The sequence below is a fragment of the Vicia villosa genome, unplaced genomic scaffold (genome assembly GCF_029867415.1).
Source record: "Vicia villosa cultivar HV-30 ecotype Madison, WI unplaced genomic scaffold, Vvil1.0 ctg.000314F_1_1, whole genome shotgun sequence".
NCBI classification, from domain to species: domain Eukaryota; kingdom Viridiplantae; phylum Streptophyta; class Magnoliopsida; order Fabales; family Fabaceae; genus Vicia; species Vicia villosa.
In genome coordinates this window covers 618,061-643,164 of record NW_026705136.1, presented here as the reverse complement: position 1 = coordinate 643,164, position 25,104 = coordinate 618,061, and the positions used below count along the sequence as shown (strand labels likewise).

Sequence of the window (25,104 nt, the reverse complement as noted above, 5' to 3'; positions counted from 1 at the left end):
GAATGATTTCGGTCTGTGGCGCTTGAAGATGAAAGCCCTACTGGTTCAGCAGGGTTGTTTGGAAGCGTTGAAGGGAGAGGCAACCATGAATGCAGAATTGACGGCAGCGGAGAAGACAAATATGATCGAGAAAGCACACAGCGCAATTTTGTTGAGCCTTGGTGATAAGGTTCTCCGGCAGGTATCAAAGGAGACGACGGCATCAGGGTTATGGGTGAAACTTGAAAGTTTGTATATGACCAAATCGCTGGTAAATCGACTCTACCTGAAGCAAGCTTTGTATTCATTCAAGATGATTGAAGACAAAGTATTGGCTGAGCAGTTGGATATGTTCAACAAGCTGATTCTTGATCTTGAAAATATTGATGTGAAGATCGATGATGAAGATCAAGCGCTGTTACTATTGTGTTCTTTGCCTCGATCACATGCTCACTTCAAAGAAACTCTCTTGTATGGAAGGGAGTCCCTGACGTTTGAAGAAGTTCAATCAGCCTTGTACTCTAAGGACTTGAATGAACGAAAGGAGCATAAACCTTCGACTGTTGGCGAAGGTTTGGCCGTTAAAGGAAAACTCTTACGAAAGGATGGTAAGTTCGACAAGAAGAAAGGCAAAAGCCAGTCGAAGACTTACAGTGGCGAAGCATCTGACAATCGATGCTACCATTGTAAGAAGGAGGGTCACACAAGAAAGGTGTGCCCTGAACGCTTGAAATATCATGGAGGTAAGGATAATGGCAACGCTGCCATTGTTCAAGATGATTTCGAATCATCTGATGTTCTTGTGGTTTCAAGCAATGACTCTAAGAAGGAGTGGATTATGGATTCAGGTTGCACTTGGCACATGACTCCAAACAAAGACTTGTTCGAGGAATTATGTGATCAAGATGGTGGATCAGTATTGCTGGGAAACAACAAGGCTTGCAAGATTGCAGGTGTTGGATCTGTGAGATTCAAGCTCCATGATGAGTCAATAAGGTTGTTGACTGAAGTCAGGTATGTTCCTGATTTGAAGAGAAATCTACTTTCTCTTGGTGAATTCGACAAGAAAGGATATGTTTTCCAAGGAGAGAAAAGTATCCTAAGAGTCATGAAGGGTTCGAAGGAAGTCTTGAGAGGCGTGAAGAAACAAGGCTTGTATACCCTTGAGGCTGAAGTTGTAAGTGGTTCGGCAAATGTTGCATCCACGAAACCTTTGTCGAAAACAGAAATCTGGCACATGAGATTGGGCCATGTTAGTGAAAGAGGTCTGGTCGAATTAGGGAAACAAAATCTGCTTGGTGGAGACAAAATCGAAAAGCTGAAGTTTTGTGAACCCTGTGTACTTGGAAAATCTTGCAGAGTGAAGTTCAACAAAGGCAAACAAAGAACACATGGATCCCTTGATTACATCCATGCTGATCTTTGGGGGCCTGCAAGGTGTCCATCACATTCAGGAGCAAGGTATTTTCTATCCATAGTAGATGATTATTCCAGAAAATTATGGGTATTCATCCAGAAGACTAAGGATGAAACTTTTGAGAATTTCAAAAGTTGGAAGACTCTGGTTGAAAATCAGACTAGAAGAAAGGTCAAGAGGTTGAGAACCGACAATGGCCTTGAATTTTGCAATGAGGCATTCGACAGTTTTTATGTTGCCTCTGGTATTGCAAGGCATAGAACTACTGCAGGTACTCCACAGCAAAATGGTTTGGCTGAAAGGTTTAATCGAACTATTTTGGAGAGAGTCAGATGCATGTTGACTAGTGCGGGGTTAACAAAGGTGTTCTGGGCTGAGGCTGTTTCGACAGCAACATATCTGATAAACATATGTCCTTCGACAGCGTTAGATATGAAGACACCTGAAGAAGTTTGGTCGGGACATCCACCAGATCTCGACAAACTGAGAGTATTTGGCTGCTTAGCCTATGCTCACATTAGGCAAGACAAGGTCGAACCTAGAGCTCTGAAATGCATGTTCATGGGATACCCTGAAGGAGTCAAAGCTTATAGGCTATGGTGCCTAGAGCCAGGTCACAAGAGGTGTATCACCAGTCGAGATGTAGTTTTCAATGAAGCTGAAATGGCTTTTAAGAAAACTGATGATGTTGGTCGAAGTACAGAAACATCTGACAAAGAGCTGGAACAGGTAGAGATTCCTGTTGAGGTGGAGCATGTTGATGCTGAATTGCATATCCCAGATGAAGTCGAAGAAGAAGCAGAAGATGCTGAAGTTGAGGAAACTGACGATGAATACCTATTGTCGAGAGATAGGTCGAGAAGAGTCATCAAGCCACCTCAAAGACTTGGATATGCAGATCTTATAACTTATGCCTTAATCTCTGCAAGTGAGGTTCTAGACGAAGAACCCAGAGACTATAAGGAAGTTATGAGGAGTCGAAATAAGACTGAATGGCTGAAGGCCATGGATGATGAGATAAAATCTCTTCATGATAATCATACTTGGGAACTGATCAATAAACCTGTTGGGGCAAGGTTAGTCAGCTGTAAATGGATTTTCAAAGTTAAGGAAGGAATTGAAGGAGTGACGTCGAAAAGATACAAGGCAAGGTTAGTTGCAAGGGGTTTCACTCAGAAAGAAGGTGTCGACTTCAATGATGTGTTTTCTCCTGTTGTGAAGCATAGGTCCATTCGAATGTTGCTTGCCATGGTGGCACAGTTCGATATTGAACTGGAACATATGGATGTGAAGACTGCGTTCTTGTATGGTGATCTAGATGAAACGATCCTGATGAGGCAACCTGAAGGGTATGTCGAAAAGGGGAAGGAAGATTATGTATGCAAGTTAAAGAGATCTTTGTATGGGCTGAAACAATCTCCTCGACAGTGGAATAGGAGATTCGACAAGTTCATGGCACGCATAAGTTTCATTAGAAGTCAGGTCGACCACTGCGTTTACTTCAGATTTCGACCTGGTAATTCATTTGTTATTTTGTTGCTTTATGTGGATGATATTCTCATAGCTAGCAACAGTGTTGAAGATGTGATGAGGGTGAAGGCTGAACTCAATAAGGAGTTCGATATGAAGGATCTGGGAGCTGCTTCCAGGATTCTTGGAATTGACATTCGAAGAGATAGAAAGAAGTCGAAGTTATGCCTATCTCAAGAGGCATATCTATGGAAGATTCTTGAAAAGTTTGGTATGTCGAATTCGAAGCCAGTTGTGACTCCAACAAACCCTCAATTCAAGCTGAGTATTGATCAGTGTCCCAGTACTGATGTCGAAAGAGCCTATATGAATAGCATCCCATATGCTAATATAGTTGGTTCTTTGATGTATGCTATGGTCTGTACTAGACCCGACATAGCATACGCAGTAAGTCTTGTAAGCAGGTACATGGCGAATCCTGGAAAGGCTCACTGGCAAGCATTGAAGTGGATTTTAAGGTACATAAATGGATCTCTAAACAGAGTCTTAATTTATGGTGGAGCCTTGGGTGAAGATAGTAAAGCAGCAATAGAAGGATATGTCGACTCTGATTATGCAGGTTGTATGGATTCTAGAAAGTATATTTCTGGATATGTTTTCACTATGTTTGGCACAACAATTAGTTGGAAAGCAACTCTTCAGAAGGTTGTTGCTCTATCAACCACTGAAGCGGAATATATTGCTCTCACTGAAGCTGTGAAAGAAGCATTGTGGCTTGAAGGTTTTGCGAAGGAGCTGAAACTTCAAGGTCGAGGTATCACTGTTAAATGTGATAGTCAAAGTGCAATACACCTGTCAAAGAATTCAGCCTATCATGAGCGAACTAAGCACATTGATGTGAGGCTGCATTTCGTCAGAGGAGTAATCGAGCGTGGAGAAGTCCAAGTGCTGAAGGTTTCGACTGAAGACAATGCTGCTGATATGATCACCAAGACATTGCCGAGTTGCAAGTTTTTCCACTGTATGCAGTTGATAAAGCTGCATGAAGAAAGCTAGTCTGTTCCTTGACGTTGTAGAGTTAGGTCCAAGGTGGAGATTTGTGAGATATTGGATCGAACTCTAGTATTGTCGAAGGGTAGCTTCTTGGTTCGACAGTTCGACAGAGTTAAGCATGAAGTCGAAGGATTGTTCACATGCTGGTGTCGAAGTGTGCATGCTGTAGTCAAAGATGGGTTTAGCATGCAGATGTCGAAGATGCTAGGGTTGTTAGCATGTTAAATTAGGTTTTAGTGTTTAAACCCTAATTTGTTAAGTTAGCTTGTTTATTAAGTTGGCTTGTGTAATGGGTCTTGCTGAAAAAGCCCATTAGTTAGTATGTTAGGTTTTATTATAAATAGCATACTAGTCTCTCATCATTGCTAAGCTGCAAATCCTAATTTAGGGTGAGAGAGGTTATTTGTTATTCTTGTAAACTTGTAATCTTGTTTTAAGAGAAAGTAAAAGAATAGCAGTTATAATCAATTCTTGTGTTCTTATTCTCTTCCCTAATTCCCTATTATAATTTGTTCTTGGTATCGTTTTTCACAACAGAGGACTTATGTCCTGTTGGTACCATATGCATTTTAGTCGGTGTTGGTCTCATTGCATTTTATAACCAATGATGTGATGATGAGTTGTTTGTTGTTGAATACTTATATATTACTTGTTGATGGATGATTATGATGATTTTGTGAAGTTGATGATGATGATTTTGTGAAGTGGTGAAATGTGTATGATTTTATTTCTCATATGCTTATATTTTGAGAAACCGAGAGGATCTTAACCCGAGATAATATGACCTTAAGAAAACTCAAATTTTGTTTTTATAATAAAGTTGTCCTTTGTAAAAAAATTATATAGTAAGAAATAAACTTTTGAGAAAAATAAAACTCACAAATGATCACCTTAAAAAAATATATTTTCTATAAATTTACTTTTAAGAGAACAATTTACTTTTTTAGTAAAAACTATATTATAGAAAAACAAAATTAAATAAATAAGTAACAAATAAAATTGTGAGAAAAATTAAACTCACAAATGATCAAACAAAATAATTCCTGAAAATTTACTTTAAGATTAGCCTCAAATTTTGTTATAAATATTAATAAATATAAACTTTTAATAAAATAATCATAGAAAATTAAATAAATAAGTAATGAATAAAATTTTAAGAAAAATATAACTTACAAATAACCACCATAAAAATTCACAAATGAAAATCTACTTTAAGAGTTTCCTATGATATTTTTTCCTATTATAACAGCTATTAGATAAAGAAGATATTAAATAAACTTTATATCAAATAAAGTTGTAAACATAACAATGAAACTTACAAATACTTTGATGTATATGTTGCATGCATTCAAAATTATATAGACCTTGTCTTCAAAAAAAATCATATAAATTACTAATTTATATTCTGTTTTTACTAATTTTATATTCTGTTTACACCCTGTTTTTACTAATTTTATATTCTGTTTCTACTAATTTTGCTCTTGATTTTATCTAAAAATTCTGCCTTTGATTTTGTCCAAAAATTTCAGACCCTGTTTTACTAATTTTGTCTAAAAATTACTAATTTTGCCCTTGGTGTTGTCTAAAAATTAACTATTAGGTAATGAGTATATATCGAAACGAGGAGTTGAGCCCGCAAGTGTGCCCGAATTTGCTGAGCTGTAGCTCCGCCCATGTTCAATATGCAAATGAGTTGATCCACGATCACAACATCACTATAATGATCCCACGATTTTTTATCAGTTTTTTTATAAAGTGACAATTTTTTTCATTTATGCATATCAAATGAAAATTTAACGTGGGAAAATAGAGAGAGTGGGATAGTGGGTTAGGAAGAATATCAAATGAAAATTTAAGTTGGGAAAATAGAGAGCGTGGGATAGTGGGTTAGGAAGAAATGATTTAACTTTAGTTTATTATTATGTAAACATATATGGATTAAAAAATAGAGTTAATAGTAGTTTACCCCCTGTAATATGAACGTGTTTTGGTTTACCTCCACTGTTACCAAAGGCAGGTTTTGACAACGATTTTTTTGAAAAAACCGTTGCCAAAAGATAGGGAGGGGAAAAAGCAAAATTCGCTAACATTACTGGAGAATTAATTACTATTAATCCTAAAAAATATTTTATATAAAATCAATGATCAAAATTACTAAATGATCTATAATCTAGTAAAGTTAAATTGACATATTGTTTTTTATTTTATTTTACAAAGTTTGAGTTTATTTAGTTATGTTAAATGAAATTTAATTTGAGAAATTATTTTCTATCAATTTTTTTTAATTTCATTTTATAAGTGTGAGTTTTATTTATTTGTTTGTGTCAAATGATATTTAAAAGTGTTTGTGGAATATAATTAAATAAATATAAAAATATGAAATTACAAAATTAGTCTTTTGACTTCAAAATTGTTAAGAGACTTAACAACTTTTAAATATATATATATATATATATATATATATATATATATATATATATAAATATATATATATATATATATATATATATATATATATATATATATATATATATATAAAATAGATTAACCATTCTTATTTTAATTAATTAATTAAAATAATAGAAAAATAATATAATAAGTTAGTTTATATTAAATATGTAACATGGCTTAAATGGGTTGATTAAAAAAGTGAGTGGGTTAGATGGATATTGATTATAATAATTAAATAGTTAAATAATATATAAAAAATATTAATTAATAATAATAAATAAATATTGATAAATGAAATTACTTAAATAACCCTAATTTGGCTTCAAAATATACTCCAATGACTTAACAACTTTAATTAATAAACTACACATTGTCTTAAATCCAATTAATATGGTAGTAATTATGAGCTATGCTACTGGGTACGAAGCGAAACACACGAAGGCAAAATGTTTAGTTAGAAAAAAATATAAACGTGGCATTATACGGAAACATGGGGTGGGTTTAGTGTAATTCTTGCCATTCTTCTATTTGTTCCTTCGTAACAAATAGTATTTTCCAGTAATTATATACCAGTTTTAAAATATATTATTTCAAATTATGTATCTACTTTATTTTTATTATCATATTAATTTTTTCAAAAATTTAAAGCATATAATTAGTTTTTTTATCAGCAGAAAACCATAACTACAAGATATACAACAAACAATAGTTCAGAAATCTAATAAAATGAGATCAATTTTCCTCAATTTTTATTTGAAAATCGTAACTAAATGAACATAAACTGAATATGTTAATTTTCAAAACAATATTACACTGAATTTTATGAATTAAGAAAATAAGAGGACTGAGTATTATAAAATTAACTACTGCCTTAACAATTTTGTTCTTATTCTTTTCAGCTGAACAATTATTCTATTTAGTTATGCCTCAGTACACACTAAAAATTGCAGGCTACCATACTTAAGAAACTATATGGCAAAATATCTCATCCTAACATTTGATAATTATGAGCAATTTTGCAGCTTAGTGGAATTGACACCTTGATCTGAACCAAATAAAACAGATTACTATGTGTAAATCCATTCAGGCATATGCATGCACCTCTAACACAAAAGACTTCCTTATAGTTTAGTACTCAGCCTCTCAATTATTTCAATCCTTTCCACAACACCTACATAAATAAATGTTAAGAAACATAAAAATTTATCCTAAATATCATTATGCTAGAATTTATCAAAAATTTACCGAAAAAACGACCCTTAAGCCAGAAAGTATTGGACTATGCAAAACAACAGCTCGAAATTGAGGCAACCGAGTCGCGATTTCCAAAGTTGGTCCACTTCCAACGAAGTGTCCGTAAAGGACTATATCTTTCTTTCTCAAAATCCAACAGAATAAACAAAAACCTTTTCATGAATGAATCCGATTGATCAAAACCAGATACCCCGCTGGTTCATTTTTTGAAGCCAAATTAAGCGAAGGATTGACAAATATGTGGTCAGGTTCTACCATCAAAATATATCTGCACGAGTAATATAAATCACACAATTAACTATTTAGTGTAATGAACAATTAAATCAAGATAAAAAATGAAGGAATATCGGAGAATTAGTTATCACGAGATTCCTCGGGAACTTGCAGTTTTGCGGAAGAGCTAGGATTGTGTCCATCATTTCCTTTCTTGGGAAAATTAGAGACACTCTTACTGCTGATACATTGATAAAAAATAGGATTAGAAGTTGTTTGGATCAAATAAGTTCATTCAACTACATGCATTTAGTCCCCCCAAGGAATAGTGAAACCAATGTACACACAAGCAACAAATATGGGATGTGTTGCTTCTATGGGAGAGGGCACAAGTACCATTCTTGATACTGAAACTAACGAATCATATAAAGAGAACAACCTTAAATAAAGTTATGAGAACTAAACCAATATTTTCAAAGGCTGAGCTTACAATAACTATAAACTACCTCTAGACCCTCTAATTGAATAGAAGAGTAAATTGTTGCATCGTGTACCAGCATCCGTTTGAACTTTTTCAACAACGCCCTCGAACCTTTCCCTCTAAATAAACACACAAAATCCATGTTAGTGCTTCCAAAAGACGTAGAACACGCACATGCTTGTAGCATTAGGTTGCCATATTCCAATTCAAATACATTACATAATAACATTAACAGCCAACTGCAAATCGAAAGTCTGAGTGTACAATAGAGGAACACCGACGTGGATATCAATCCCCTGAAAAATAGCAGAAATAAATATTTTCAAAAACATCATATATGTTTTTTGAAACGCGTAGAGAAATGCAATTTTTTGAAAAATACAATTTTATATGTTTTTCTGGGAAATTATACAGTTTATATCATTTTCAAGAAAATGTTTATTCTCAGGGTATATTCGTTATCAATTTTACTACCAAATCACCAAAAACACATAATCCATCAAATTCATGTGATATCTACAGTATTCAAACATATTTCTCTCAAATCTCATTTTATCTTCCAAAATACTATATCGATATTCATTGATCACCAAAAAGTGACCAAATGGGATTATCCTATTTGGGCACAGACAGGGCCGGCCCTGGGTTAGGGCAAGCAGGCCCATAGCCCAGGACCTCAAAAAAATGTGGGCCTCATATTTTATGTGTTTGGGCTTTAGAAAATATAATAATATAATATATATGCATTATGTTGCAATATTAACAAAAGTGAAACTGCAGCGCGGTGGTACTTCTGATAGCTGAGATAGAATAGGTTGTGTGTTCAATTCTTAGTATATGCAAAACTGTCATATTTTATAATCATATTAAATTTTATTAATATTAATATTATTTTTAACTAAACTATTATAATTAAATATATATAATTAAATTAATAGATTTAAAATATTTTTGAACAATAATTAATTTAGTCTATTAGAATATTTTTAAGGCCTTATAATTTTTTTAATTTCTTCACGTTACTATATATATTAAATTTAATAAAATTTTAAAATTTCTATCGCATTATCTCAAAATTTTAAAATTCTTATAATTTTAAATATATATTAGGGCCCATTTTTATTTTTTGTCATGGGCCTCTAAAATGTCAGGACCGGCCCTAGGCACAGAGCATAGACACGATCAATTCCACAAAAATTCCAAACACACATATTATAATATGAATATAACAATTAACACTTGTGAGATATTATCATATAAACCATAGGGGTTAAGTAAATCCCATTGGGTCAAAAAATTTACAATTAGTATAACCACACAACATACAGGATCGATCAATACAAACATAGGAATAACATACAAAAATCTTTGGCGCTGATGAGAGGGTGAGGGAACCTTCATCATCCTGCTTCCTAAACCCACCACATAGTAAGCAATCTCCCCCTTACCTTAATTGACGCTTTCACAAAAGTCTTGACGTTCCTCATTCTCCCTTCCAAAAATTCTCCTCTTCGTCTCTCTGATGTGCCGCTTCTCACAAATTTGGAATTTTTGTCGTACCCTAGCCTCAAACACCAAGTTAAGTATTTATAGTCCCAATTAATCTCATTTGACCATTTCAGCTCCTACTTACTTACACACCCCTCACTATTATCTTACTGTTTTAAGGTGATTTTCTTAACTGTAATATAATTCTATTATTATTATCCCAAATAAATAAAAATTAAGTTTTATTATCACAATTATCATTATTGTCATTACAAAGTAAATATTTAAATTGAAAACATATCTAAGGCAATTGTCACACCTAAAATAATTAAAAAGATATTTTATCTAATTTACATTAACCCTTATATTATTATAATATCTTTCTCATAATAATATAACTAATTCTTGCTAGTATTTTAATTTATCTAATTTTTAATTAAAATCTAACGCTCCCAAACTCGACTATTTTAGTAATTATTAAATTATCAAAATACCGTTATAATATCCAAAGTAAATAAAATAGCATAAATCATCAATTTAGACTAAACAACACACAAACAAATTCCTAATATTTAAATAAAACATTAAAATTAAAGAAAATAGAATAGCTGTGTTACAAATTGCGTACAAAACATATAGACCCGAAGACTCGAGGAGGAATTGGGTGAAGGAGAGAGTTTGTAAACCATATTGAATGAGGTATTTTATTATAAAGGACAAATGAGGGCATGTGATTTATAAGGTAACATGTCGTGAGCACAACATCCCCCAAACCAGAGTGATGACACGGTTTGCGAACAAAATATTTCACCGAAAGACAGTGGGTAAACCGGGTAAAGTACGGCGAAGAGTTGCCTCTTAATAGACTCTGGATACCATGTTGAAATAAGCGAAACTAAGAGACATTTAGATTAAACCGTGTGTCTGAATAGCACAGTAGAAGATGAATTACATAGGGGAAAAATATAACTCATAGTATTAATTACATAGATATCCTATTCTATTCTAGAATAGAATATCTATGTATGGCGAAGAGTTGCCTCTTAATAGGCTCTGGATACCATGTTGAAATAAGCGAAACTAAGAGACATTTAGATTAAACCGTGTGTTCGAATAGCACAGCGGAAGATGAATTACATAGGGAAAAAATATAAATCATAGTATTAATTACATAGATATCCTATTCTATTCTAGAATACACTATGGAATATTTTAGAGAATATTCTTTTTCTATATATACATATGTAAATATCAACAAAAGGAAAAAGAAGAAGAATTCAAAATTGAAGAACGGGTTGGATAACCAAAAAACTATGGATCATTTAATCAATGATATTTAGGGTTGGTTGTTTAAGGTTGAATGTAGTGTTAGTAACAATGTTCTTGGTTAGTGGAAGAGCTTATTAAGAGGATGGGGAGGGAGGATTGGTTCAATCTATTTGAAATAGTATCTTATAATATCATTTGAAATTGATGTTAGTTAAAATGGTATTGTTCTTGTGTCTGTTTAAGACATTTTGTATTGTCAATTGAAATTTATGTTGTAATCATTTGTTGAATTTATGTTTGAAATTAATGTAAAATTTTGTCTGAAATATTTCCTTGTAATTTTGTACTAAATTGATTTCGTAATTTTGAAACGTATTCATATAGAATACCCATGTTAAGCAAATTGTGCATCATATTGTATAATAATTTTCACTTTTAAAGTTGGGCATTTTACTATTATATGGGTTGTAGTCATTTTTATCTTGAATGAATGAGATAGCCTATTTGGTAGTAAAATGAGATTTAAGGAGGTACAAGCATGAGGTCTCGGGTTTGAATCTCACCTTTTCCATTTTATTGCATTTCTTTCTTTATTTCTAATATGATTATCTTCCTATTTTTCTCACTTTTTTTTTATAAATGATTATTAATATTAGGATTATTATTAGCATAGTTATTTTTCATGTTTTATTTACAGTAGAATAAACAATCACTAACATCTCATCCACTAGTCTCCATCCTCTTAAAATCATTCATACACCATATTCACCATGTTTAAACATTCAAACAAAAAACCATGTCATAAACCTCACATTCATTACAACATTAACATCAAAACCTTACAACTCTACACAAAGGACATTTTGCCTCTTGTTGATGCCCTACAAGGGAAGTGGGTGAAGCCATTAAATCAGAAAGGAAGGAAACGACCCAAGTGGAAGGTACTCGACCCATAAGTAGGTATGCTTGATCAAGAGAATGGTAATGGGTCGAAGGGCTACCCTTATGTGTCTCCAAACTATAAGGGTAAGAACCCAATGACGAGGACGCAATGAAGGCGTCACTAGAGGAAAAAAAGGCTGAAAAGGAAGCCTCGACAACACAACAGCGGGCTGTCGGAGCCAGCACCGAGAAAAAACCAATCCAAGGAGGTTGAATGAGGAGGAAAAGAAGACATCCAACCATAGGTTATATATGAGGGTAGCAAAGTTGAGTTGAGTGTTTTTGGCCCGAATAAGAATACACATCCAACCTTAATAAGAATAATGAGATGATAATTTCTTTTTCCACCCTGTAGGGGTGAAAAAACCCCTAACCCCCCCCCCCCCCCCCCCCAAAATGTCATTTGGAGATGCATATCTGAATGCACCTCATATAAAATTTTAAGGAATTTTGGAGATGCATCTCCGAACGCACCTCATATCATATTTTAAAGTGTTTCTGAGATGCATCTCCGAAATCACCTTATTTACATTTGAACCTTAAATGTAAACATTCAGGGGTATTTTCAGATATGTATTTCTAAAATAAATCAGTATATACTATCTTGGTGATAAACTATTTCATTCTCCTTTTTCCACTCCATAACCAAAAATCCTTCAAAAACCTCATCCATTCTCAATCCATTTTTCGTCTTCAAACCAAGTTTCAAGTGCTTTATCATGTCAAAGAAAGCATAAAAAGCTGCAATTTCAGGTAAACTTTCATCATTTCATCCCACATTTCCTTACTTTGGAGCTGATTTTAGGATCAAAATACCTCGTTGCTTCGGAAATGCATTTCCGAAACTCACCTAAATTATTTTGGAAGTGTATTTCCAAAACTGTCTGTTACAGAAACAAAATTCTTAACAGATTTTTTGTTTTTCCCGTTTTAGATATGGAGAACCCCAACATGTTTCCTAAAGCTGTTTCGGCCAAGGTGAATGATGATGCTAAGCTAGATGAGGTGAATGATGATGCTAAAAGGATTGTTGTCGAGATGGATGTTGGACAACAATTTTCAAATGATTGAGTTTTCAATGCTCGTTAACATATGCTTGACTAGGTCCGAATAGAAGCTAGCAAACTCAGATTTGGCATTGTGATTGGAAGGTCTGGCAATGACAGTAGTATAAGGCAAGCATTTGTAACGATGATATGCGAGAGAGGTGGAAAATATGTTTCAAAAGTTCGGCAGTTAAAACATGATGACATCGGATCGAGAAAATGTGAGTGTCCATTTAAATTGCGTGGATCATGTAGGGTGGATGATACATAGCGATTTGGTGTCATTTGTAGTAAACATAATCTTGCATTAGACATCAAGCTACAAGGTCATCCAATTATAGGTCGACTTAAGCCGGAGGAGAAAGAAATGATTTCAGAAATGTCGATCATCAAAGTTGCGCCGAGAAACATAATTGCATATTTGAAGCGGAAAAGACCATAAAATGTGTCAAATATCAAGAAAGTATACAACGGACGTTATAAACGGAACATTGCGGGCAGAGGTACGAGATCCGAAAGGCAATAACTTTTGAAACTTTTGGACGATAACCACTATGTTTCAAGGTACATAGTATGTGATGATAAAGTAAGTGTTCGTGACATTTTTTTGGACTCATACAGAAAGTATCAAGTTGTTCAACACATTTCCAATCCTCCTTATAATTGATTCAATGTACAAGACCAACAAGTATAGGCTTCCGCTCTCAGAAAATGTTGGTGTCACTTTATGGAGAAGACATTTTCGGTTGGATTTGCATTTCTCGAATGTGAGAAAGAAGACAATGTTACATGGGAAGTAGACATATGCAAGAGTTCATTGAAGGATCCACAAAATATGCCTAGTGTCATTGTAACCGACCGAGATAATACCCTTATGAATGCGGTTGGTAGTGTGTTTCCTACATACTATGCTTTACTTTGTCGGTATCATATAACAAAAAATGTGAGATTCAAACTCAAACCTGCGGTTGGCACCCAAGATTTCAAGAGTAAAGATGAAAACATGCTCAAATCTAGTGTCATGGTGGAGAATATAATGGGTGCATGGATAAATATTATAAATTCTTCTACAGAAGAGTTGTATGTGGAGAATGTTGTACACTTCAGGAGCTTGTGTGTCAAGAATCTAAATTTTCTAAAGTATATGGAATCTACTATTCTTGATCAGGTGAAAGAGAAAGTTGTGTGTGTTTAGATGGACCAGGTTAGACATTTGGGAAACACAACAACTAATAGAGTCGAATATGCACATGCGGTGTTGAAGAAATGGTTGGGTGATAGCAAGTGAGATTTGTGTAAAGAATGGGACACGGTGAACCAAATGCTTCAAAACCAACATAATGAAATTCAAACAACTTTTGGTCGGGGCACAACCGTGGTAGAACACCGTTTCAAAGCTAACATTCTATACTCACAATTGGTTCTTAACATATCCCGAGCGGGATTGGATTTTATCTTTCATGAAGCGAAACATGCAGAGACAATGGGGTCAGATAGTTCGAAGTGTGGAAAGTACATAAGATAATAGTTCAATAAAGAAGATTGTGTCTTACTATGAAGTTGTTAATTCACATTTCCCAGATTCTCCAACCCCAAAATCCCAAAAAGTGTTTTCAAGGGAGCACGCATTTCCAAACCACCTCATACATCTCCGAGTAAGATACCACCAATTCCACCACCGATTATACACATTGATAAGATGCCGCTTTTTATGCACAAACACATTGAAAGGGTTGTAGACTTGAGGGGTTATGGTAATTGTGGATTTCGTGTCGTGTCTGGTTTATTTAGTAAAGGAGAAAAGAACCAGAATCTTGTGCGAAAAACATTTATTTCAGAGTTGACGGTGCATAGGGAAGCTTACACACAACTATATGGTAATAAGGAAGGATTCAATAAAATTCACAATGCTCTTGTTCCATGTGTTACCGGTTTTGTACCACCTGAAAAGTGGATGAACTTCCCCGAAATGGTCCATCTTATAGAAAGTTCATATGACAGGGTATGTATCGATCTGACAAGATATGGTTTTTTGGAGACATTATTTCTACGTTGGAGTCGTCCACCTAAAGATCCATTCGGGCGTATCATTTGTATTGGGTATCTTAGATCACTCCATTTTGTTCAGGTTTATTTGAAATCGGGGTGTCCTATTCTGGCTACATCAGTGGAGTGGATGGAACATTCCGCAAAAGAGGCAGAAACTTGGCCGGATCACTTTTTGGAAAGAATGACAGAGTTCACTAAATTGTCAGAGCTTGAGAGAGAATCAAATAGGGAGAAGTAGAAGAAAGAATCGGTTTTAGATTTAAGTAGTGACAATTCCTTCAGTGTATTTTAGAAAGTAACCGAACCATTTTTTGTATGTATTTTCGTGCACAATGTAAATTCTACACGATTCAATACATATATAATATATCTACTCAACATTTTTAGCGCTGCTTACTTTTACCGATTTAATTGATTTTACGTTTCCACGGTGCTGATTCTGCCAAATTAATTTATGTTTCTAGTTTTGCATAATTCATAAATACATTTCCTAATTGTTTATAAAAAACAATCAGGGATTATTCAGATATGTATCTCCGAAAATAACTTTTTTGTTACAAAATAAGGGTGAATTTGGAATTGTATCTCCGAAACATGCTCTGACACAAGATAAGAAATCTTGGGACCAAATTGCTCCATACCTTTTATTAATAGGGTATGTAACCAATTCTTCAATATCACACACCACAAATCAGAGACATGCCTCTAACTCAAACATATCCTCATCTTGCTTTTGTTTACTTCAATGGTGCAAAACCGCCACTTCAATTTAGGTTCTCCGAGGACACGCATTTCACCGAGCTGATTACAATACTCAATTCTCTCCTACAATATCCAAAAATTCGGAAGTTAGTCAAGCTCGAGTATCGTTCACCATCACTCGAAACTGAAGGAAATGTGCAGTTCACCCAATTTGCATTGAAGAAAGATGACGATTTAAAGGTTATGTTTAGTACTTTTTGTCAATACTCCACTAAGGGTCCGATTAAAGTTGATGCGAAGATTCAGAGATTTGGAGAAGATTTCGTTAAAATGTTGCTACGTCCTTAACTACTCGTTTATAACAATATGTAATGTTAAATTTTCTGTTTCAATATCTAAGTAATTTGAAACATCTATGTTAAATTTATATTAAGTATCTCTGGTTTTTAGGTTTTGTTTATGGAAATCGTTATTCTGGAGATGTAACTCTGAATTCCACCAATGAATATATTCAAAAATACATCTCCAAAAATACCTCTAAAAAAACGAAATGTGGTGGATTTGAAGATAAATCTCTTATTTTGAGAGATAAAAAATGAATTTTCACACAGACCCCTAAGAAGATTAGGAGGTCTAAAAAGAAATTCTCTAACAAGATTCTTTAATTTAATTTTATTCAATTCCAAAATAAAACCGTTCCCCTATAAATACCCCTCCAACAAAACTTCTCAGTTAAGAATTCCACTACTCCAGAAAGCCAGAACCGATCATCATCATCATCATCAATAATCAACACTTTCGTGATCGAACCATGGCGAAACTGAAGATAGCAGGATCATGGTCCGGTGTACTAGAAGAAGTCGATTTGTCGAATTGGACCATATCTTCGTTACGTGAAGAAGTTGCGAAGCGATCCAATTGCGAAAACCCTCACTTCATCAACTTCATATGCGCCGGTAGAATTCTCAAGGATGATAACGGAACCCTAACGTTGACTGAATTGGGCGTTAAGAATAACTCTAAGATTCTCGCTACTGTCTCGTCTCCTCAACAGGGGAAGTCCCTTGTTGTTGAGGAACAGAGCTCTCAAAGGCTTGCACGTATTAGGTAACTGAAACTGATACCGAAACTGAAACTAATTACGTTTAATTTATTTATTTTTTCAAATTATTATTGATGTCGACGTCAAAATCGTGTTTTTGGTGTCTGTGTTTGGTACGACTGAATTGAAATTCCATGATAGTTAGGGAATCAACATTTTAGTGTTTGGACTTACAAATGCTTACTAAAATGATCATTAAAAGTAGAAATATTTGATCGTTATTTGGTTAATTTTGCTCCTAAAATTGGTTTCAATGGATGTGATATTGGTGGTTTAGATTTTGGGACATTGTGTGGCTTTTACAACTTCAGGGACTAAATTGATGATTCTCTCGACTCGGAGATGGTAGTATCTTAAATGTCATTCATAATATTTCTATTACTCCATAACACATGATGGGAACTGAAATGGATAGTATGTTTTGTTATGTTCTCTTTTGTTCCACTCTTTTTAGTGGAATGAATCATACCTACTAATTTTCATTTTTTCTGTTTTGTTGTAATTTTAACATGCACTGTGTATAGAACAGAACTCGCGCGTTGTTCTGTTTTGTTCTAACTTCTCTATAAAACACTACTTTTATCCTTTAGCAAATAAGGTTTTACTATTTACTCCTTTTGGACCATTTCATTGTTTATTCAATAGGAAATGCACAACTTGTAAGTGATAAAGCAAGGGTTATTAGATTCTTTAAAATACTTTTATATGCAATTTAGTTTTAGCGTGAGTAGTCAAATTCGTTCTTATGCAACAAAACATCGATCTTAATAGTTCCTCGAATGATAGAAGTTACTTGCATGGCCAATGAATATGGTCTGATTGCCCAATTTTGTCATTAATATGAATTTTATATGGAGTTCAGTTCTGCCAAAGAAGCGAATATTGAACTTTAAGCATAATTACCTAGAATGATTGAATGTGCATATATTTCAGAGAGTGATTTGACTATTTACCCTTTCTTTAGCTTTTAAACGTTTTCCCCAAACTACTTTCTTACCCAGGAGCTTAAATCTCATAACTGTTGTACCTTTTTCCTTTTTCCTGTTCTAGTTATTTTATTGAGGAAAACGGAGATTTGATTTGGTCTTTCATTTTGGAATTGTACATGCATGAAAGATGTAACAATGATTGTACACACATTTATATACACGCATTTGTACAATCTTAGTTATAGCCTATAAATACGATTGTACAAGCATCAATGTTTGCAGAATCGCGAGTTAACTCGCAAAAACGTACGATTCAACGTTTTATTCACATGACTCCGTGCTGCGATCCAGGTAACATCGCATATCACAAACTCGGTAAACTCGACTGAGTTGATAATCAGAATCGTTTTGGATTTCTGAAAGCGGCGCAGGATTATTTTGGAGTTCTCAAAGCGGCGAATGAATTCTGAAGCGGTGCTTACGTGTTTTTGGATTTTATTTATTTAAAAAACCCTAATTTTCCAAAACAGGGCTGGATCCGGGTCGGGTCTACTTATTTAATTCTGATTTATTATTTTTTAAAAAGAGAATTATGTGACACGATTAGAATTCTCATTAAACTAAAATCTTTTCATTCGATTCCAGCCTTCCTAAAGCGATAATTTGCAGCCCTCTTCCTCAATTCTGCAGCCTTCTTTCTTCCTCAGTAAATTCACTAACCGTTACAATTTTTAATCAATTATTCAGCATAAATTCTATTATCTCATTCACGATTGTTCGAATGTATGGTTATTATCGTTAACTTATGAATTTATGGTTATGACTTTGAACTTATCATTTTTATATATGATCAATTTAGAGCATATGTATGTAATTCTACATATAAAAATATATTTTTCTACTAATAGTAAAATCTCACTATCCGTGTTACGATCCTCGAGTTACGATTTTTGAATCCTCTACCGATTTTGAGTAAACTCTCGTTTTTGTCAAACATTGACAAGCATTTATATACTTGATTGATATAATCTGAAGAGGACTATGTTCTTATCATGATCCTATAGTTTTGGGATCAGATCTAATATCCCTTAACTACTGTAACTATTACGGCTAATGATAAGGAAAGGTTACCAACAAATCTGATTAGAATCAATATTAATATCGCAACTGATACTATGTTAGCATTAATACTGTCTCCGAAGCTTATTTGAGTTTCATGCAAACAGGGCAGCTGCAACTGCATTGGCTGAAAGGCATGCAGATGGTTCATTGCCTGTTGAAGACTTTAACATAGAAGTTGAAGATCAAAATGGACAGAAAGTACGCTTAGGAACCGAGCTTGATCAGAGGTATAAATTGTTGTGGCATTTTCATGCATCTAGATGGAATTAGTTTTTTTTTAGTGGGGGGATTTTAACTATGAAAGGACAATATACCATTTTGACTGTTGAAGTGATAGTCAAGTTTTCATTTTGCAGGGCAGTGATGATGGGACTGATGCTTCATGCAAAGGGGAAGCGTCTTATCAAAGGGGGAAATTACAAAGATGCACTTGAAGTGCTTACTATGGGAGAGGTCAGTTGCTTATTATTTTAAGGCAAATGCTAACTTGGGCACAATTTTAGGAGCTCATTATAGAAATATTCTCTTAAAACATGTGTCCTTGGTGAACAAGTTAGCAGGATCTTAAGATATTTATCTTGGTATGGGTTATAGGTTGCTGCAAACGTATTTTTTAAATCGGTGTAGAAGCAAATTAATTTTAGCAGTATAACTAACCAATGTGCTCAATGTAATATGAGGATAATGCACTTGACTTAATTGTATGTTGAAGTTAACTCTTTCATTAGGGTAAAAATCCAACGAGTTTTCAAAGTTCAAACGTAACTTATTTCCTATCTTTATAAAAGTTTTGTTGAAAAATGTTTTTGGTATTACTTTAACTAATAATTAATGAAGTTCCACGTTTACCCCCTCTTCTATCTAACTTTCTTTTTCAATAAAACTTTTTCGTTAACCAACCATCTATTCAACAAGGTTAAGCTATCACGATACATGGAAGGTTTTTTATGTTATATCTCAAACATGTCTCCTCTTGCAAGAACCCTTTTGGCTTAAAGTGTTGACAATGCACAATCCCATCTACCTTATACTGAAATTCAACTTTAATTAGAAGGATGTGGGCGGCAGTGGCAAGGATCCACTTGGTCGAAGAGGCTTTAATACGATGTTATATTGCAACATTTTCAATAGCTTGAACTGTTTGATGTTTTTATTTATTATATCTATGAAAATTAATTTATTCAAAAGCTTTTTTCATGCCGTTAATCAAAGAATTCCATATGAAATTTATCTTGCAGGAGGCATTCTCTATTTGTGATCCAAAAGTCATTGAGGTGAGTAGTCCAATTTATAGATTATATTTTCATTTTGACATATGACAAAATTTACCTGCCAATTATTTATTTAAGCTGCATATTTATTTCACCTGAACTGTTTATTAGCTGTCTTTATAAATAGTCACCGCCAGTTTATTATTAATTGGAAAAATCCCCTTGGTAGCAACTCTGCATAACTTTGAGGGTCTACACATCCCAATGCCTAAATTGAAGTCCCCGACACTTTTTATTTGACTAAATGCTCTCGTCCTTTCCCCTATTCCATTATTTACATAGTGTTATATCTTACTCTCTAACTACTCAAGTCCACTAACTATCTAATTGAAACTAACTAACTAATGGGATTATCTAACATTATTTGTTCTGTTTTCCCTCAAGTCTCATTTACAGCTGAAATAGTTCCCCAACCCCAAAAATGAGCTTGTTGTAGACATGCATTTTAAAGAAGCTGTTTGAAACACCTGAAGAAACATTTGTACCTAAAATAGCTAGAGAAAATTATATGACAGACAAGTATCCTGAAGAAACAATTTTACACAATAGTGTTCGGTTCTGGGAATTCTTTCTTACTCAAAGATAGGATCCTAATAGAACATTATTGATTCCAATTTTCTTTAAAGATAACTTTCCACAGAATTTAGCTCATCCAAAGTGAAGGATTCACTTTAGAGTGGAAAGTGTGGAATATATATTACCTTTCATAAAAAATTAAAGGAATGGTTCTTCATATTATATTTATGCATGAATTTTCTCCATCTTTTGGTCTTTGATATTTCAGTTGTCTAATTGTTCTCTTCCCCTTAAGAGGAGCCAAATTCTTTTTCGCATGTCTTCCTAATCTCTGAAATTAATACAATTTATGTTTATTCAGCTTATTGACAATGTCCCAATACTGCAAATTGACATGGTATGGTGCTACTTTATGCTACGGGACATTAGATGGCTATCGGATGCAGGGAAGCGCCTTGAAATGGCTAGGGCAGGAATTGGACGTGCTCATGGGAAGGATTCTCTCCGCCTTAGACTCTTACAAGGTGGTCGCTATCCAGAACTTGCATTGTGAGTTATTTCGCTGCACTGTTTATCCTTTTTTCTGCCTTTGAAATTATGAAACTACTGGAATGCAATTAAAAGTAGATTAGTTATCAGTATTGTTTGTCAACTTTTAAGTTGGCTGAATTTCTGTACATAGGCATTTGAGACTAGAGCTTCTTGAAGGGGTGGTGGCATTTCATACTGGCCAGTTGGAAAAATCAAGCCAAGCATTAGCTTCTGCAAAAGTAAAGTTTGTTCAGGTGGGTTGAAGTATTATAGCATATTGTGATAAATTGAGTAAGATAAAAATCAACATTTACACATGTTCTAGCTGTTGGTTTCCTTTATTGATCTCGCAATAGTTGGTAGAAGTCTTATATGTCATAGTCTCTAAGATAGAGATCTGAAAAAAAATCAACATTTACTGATTTTTAAGGTTCCGTTATTAATTCAGCATTTTTCTGCTTTCAGATTTTTTTATTATTTAAAATTGATTGATATATGGCCAGTTTTGTTTAATTTTGTACGCCCATGCTGCCTCATTTTCTCTTTCAAAGAAGAAAAGGAACATATAGTCTTGGCTGAATAGTATGGCATATTACATACTTCAATTTTTACTTTCCTTCTATACCATGAAGGGGAGAACTGATGCGAAGCTTGGAGTTGTCGTGTGATTAGGAGCTTATAGGGTTGAGTCATGGATTCATTGTTTTGAAATTGTAAAATAAGACTGCTGCCAACAATAGGCTCATAATGAGCCCGACTCTCCTATAAAATGTTCTGTTGTGTTGCAGCTGCAAGTGCCAGATGAAGCTTTATCACTTGTCATGAGCATGGGCTACAATCAACGTAATGCAAAGAGAGCATTGCGAATGAATAATCAAGATGTTGGGGGTGCCATTGATTTCCTTGTTGAGGAGAAGGCAAAGAAATTGCAAAAACAGGAGGAAGATTTAAAAAGAAGAGATGAAATTAGGTGGGTGCAACTTGATGTTTATTGACTTTTTATTTTCTTTATCTCGGTTTCTGAATAACATTTTTTCAGGGAGCAAAAGAAGTTTGGAGTGACCCCCTTAAAAAAGGCCGTGGATCTGGAGAGACTGAAGGAATTGATAACTATTGGGTAAGTGTTATTTTGGTGTTCTATTGGATCCATTGGTTTCACAAAACTTCATATTTACTATTCTAGTTAAACTTTACACGGCTATTCTGGTAGGTTTGAAAAGGAGCTTGCTGCTGAAGCCCTTAGAAGAAATGAAAACGATACTCAGAAAGCATTGGATGATTTGACGAATCCAGAAACCAATTCTGATTTACAGGTAAAAACATGTCTTAACTGAATTCCATGCACCGTTAAACAATATTATAACTTACTTTACTCAACACGAAGGTTAACATCGAGACAAGGAAAAGGAAAAGACAGAAACAAGCAAAAGATTCTGCAATTGAGAAAGTTGTACAAATGGGATTTGAAAAATCAAGAGGTACACAAGTTATTTAGATTTTAGGCACAATAATTTGTTTAAGTGAAACCTAGTTAGAAGAGAATTACAATACAGGGGTGTTCTGTTTTGTTCTCATTTCCTGCTTCTTTGCAGTGATTGCTGCTTTTGAGGAAAGCAGCAAGTTAGATGAAGTATTGCAGAGACTGACAGCACAACCTGCGGCGGAGAATATGCCACCTCAAGTGAATTCAATTGCTGCTTCTCATGGCAGTGCAAGTTCATCTAACCCTTTACCTGACAATGTTAGTTCTGATATTTTAGACCTAATGAATGAGGTTGAAGATCACAAAAAAGCTGAATCAAGGGACGTGGAGATGGAAGACGAGCTCTCGGCAGATATAGCTAATGGTGATGCCTTCGCCGATTATGACATTGAAGTTAATATAGAAGGGGAAGCCATAACTGAGTACCTGTCTATGGTTGAGTCAGCAGGCATTACTTCCAAATAAGGACAATGATTTGAAGACTAATACTTGGTTGATGTAAATAGCAGGATTATAAAGACAATGAATGTGTTTCTGCTCTTTGCAAATATGAGCTTATGTAAATATTTGGATGGATACATTTGTGCTCATTCTCTGGAGTATTAATGATAATTAGTCCATGAAATATTAAACACTTAATTTGCTTTTGAACTAGCTAAATAAATATAAGGGAAAAATTTCAAAAATGTTATGTTTGGCCAAGTCTTGAATGAAATAACAGTTTTAACAGCTTGACTGTTCTTAATTTTAATGGCAATTTATTGTTTTAAACTTGTGCGAATTTAGAATCTCATACTCTTCAACAAATGCCTATTTTGCTATAACTAAGAATCAATTTTTTTTTTTTGAATACGAAAGGGATTTCAATTGATATGAATCTGTGTGAATCTTTTCCGGATTCATTTCAATGAATCACATTAATTAATGCAGTCAATTGACCATATTTCTTTTATCATTTGATTTTCCTCTTGAATGATTATGAGGTTTATACATGATATATTAATGTATATTTTTTTTTAGCAAATTTTACTCGAAATTATTTTTTATTTATCATCTATCATTTCTTTCAAATTCTTTCTATCATGTATCTTTTTAAATTATTATTTTTTAGCTGAACAAAGCCCAATATGGTTATTTTTTAGCTGAACAAAGCCCAATATGGATAAGATCCAAGTGTTAGGTCCAATAAAGTGAAATCCATTAAAATTGTTCATCATATATGATCATATATAATTGACATACGAAAAGCACAAGGGACACACTTTTTTCAAACTTACACTTTATCTATTGTCAAACTCTTTAACTGACTTGGCGTTGGAGTGCTAATTTTATAGTTCCACTCCCACATTGCCGTGTTGAAGATCCACACTACCGTATCAAGACTCCACCACTACGAATCAATTACAATTTTGGTTTCAGTACATAATAGTGTCGCCATTTGTGAGAATCGATAATTGATTCCTTCTAAATCACACGATCAAATCTCGTTCGATCCAGGTTGCTACAAGATTGCGTCAAGATGGAGAAATTAACCTTTGACATCACACCAAAGAACTCTGTCCCGATCTCACGCCACTTCGAACCTCCGTCATCGATGAGGTCCATGGGAAAGCGTTGTGCAACGAAGATCCTCAATTACAAGACCTCCTCCAAGTGACGATTGATACCAAATTACGAAGGGAATATATATCGATCTTAGAATTTTGAGAAAGCGAAAAGGTGGATGAAATCCCTAATGTTGCGCTACCGTTGATCATTGCAGCCAGCCTAACAAATCTTGCCATATCTGGCCTTCTTGTAGATGATGAAAGTTCATGTAATGTTCTGTATGTCTAAACGCTCGTGAAGCTAGGGCATTGTCAACAAGATTTGGATATGTGCGATGACAGAAGCCTCCTTGCATTCAACGATTTCATAACTAACCCCTGTGGATTATTTGGTCTATCGTGATCACTTGGAAAACGAGAAGATGAAAGAAAGGTAACTCTTCGCTTCCTTATATTTCTGTTTAAAAGCGCTTTCAGCGGCATCTTTGGGAGATCTTTCGTAACAGCGTTAGACTGAGTGGCTTCCCCAATCCATCTCAATGTGACATGCCATAGTGATGTCGGGAAACCAATTGTCCTTGATTCCTACTTAAGGGAAATAAGCCGTCCCCATGATACACTATTAAGAAACCTCCTCGCCACCACAACGATGTCAAAAAAGGCTTAGGGAAGAACACTAGTCAGAGCATTGAGGCAGATTTCAAATGGAGTCTTTGAGATAATTAACTTGACCACAATCTTGCCTGGCTATTAAGGATATGGGTTGGACTCCCATCCAGGGTGAAGAAT

General features: G+C 34.3%; 2 protein-coding genes across 2 annotated transcripts; both read left to right on the top strand.

Annotated features, from left to right (window-relative positions):
• Window positions 1–15,811: 15,811 nt before the first annotated feature.
• LOC131626614 (uncharacterized) lies at window positions 15,812–16,162 on the top strand. The gene has a single exon (XM_058897451.1). It carries the CDS (start codon window positions 15,812–15,814, stop codon window positions 16,160–16,162), a length of 351 nt encoding a protein of 116 aa, XP_058753434.1.
• A 359-nt stretch (window positions 16,163–16,521) lies between these two features.
• LOC131626621 (uncharacterized) lies at window positions 16,522–23,497 on the top strand. The gene is made up of 11 exons (XM_058897456.1): window positions 16,522–16,921; window positions 19,072–19,194; window positions 19,324–19,420; window positions 20,206–20,241; window positions 21,116–21,303; window positions 21,437–21,539; window positions 22,074–22,255; window positions 22,325–22,402; window positions 22,496–22,598; window positions 22,670–22,763; window positions 22,878–23,497. The coding sequence occupies exons 1-11, from the start codon at window positions 16,626–16,628 to the stop codon at window positions 23,231–23,233; spliced, it is 1,656 nt and encodes a 551-aa protein (XP_058753439.1). The 5' UTR covers window positions 16,522–16,625; the 3' UTR covers window positions 23,234–23,497.
• Window positions 23,498–25,104: the final 1,607 nt, after the last annotated feature.

Bases quoted from the DNA above. Each gene is read 5' to 3' on its own strand.
- LOC131626621 (XM_058897456.1), top strand. From the start codon at position 16,626: ATGGCGAAACTGAAGATAGCAGGATCATGGTCCGGTGTACTAGAAGAA. The intron at 19,421-20,205 runs GTCAGTTGCTTA...TTTATCTTGCAG, and splicing joins AAGTGCTTACTATGGGAGAG to GAGGCATTCTCTATTTGTGA. The intron at 22,403-22,495 runs GTAAGTGTTATT...CTATTCTGGTAG, and splicing joins AAGGAATTGATAACTATTGG to GTTTGAAAAGGAGCTTGCTG.
- LOC131626614 (XM_058897451.1), top strand. From the start codon at position 15,812: ATGCCTCTAACTCAAACATATCCTCATCTTGCTTTTGTTTACTTCAAT.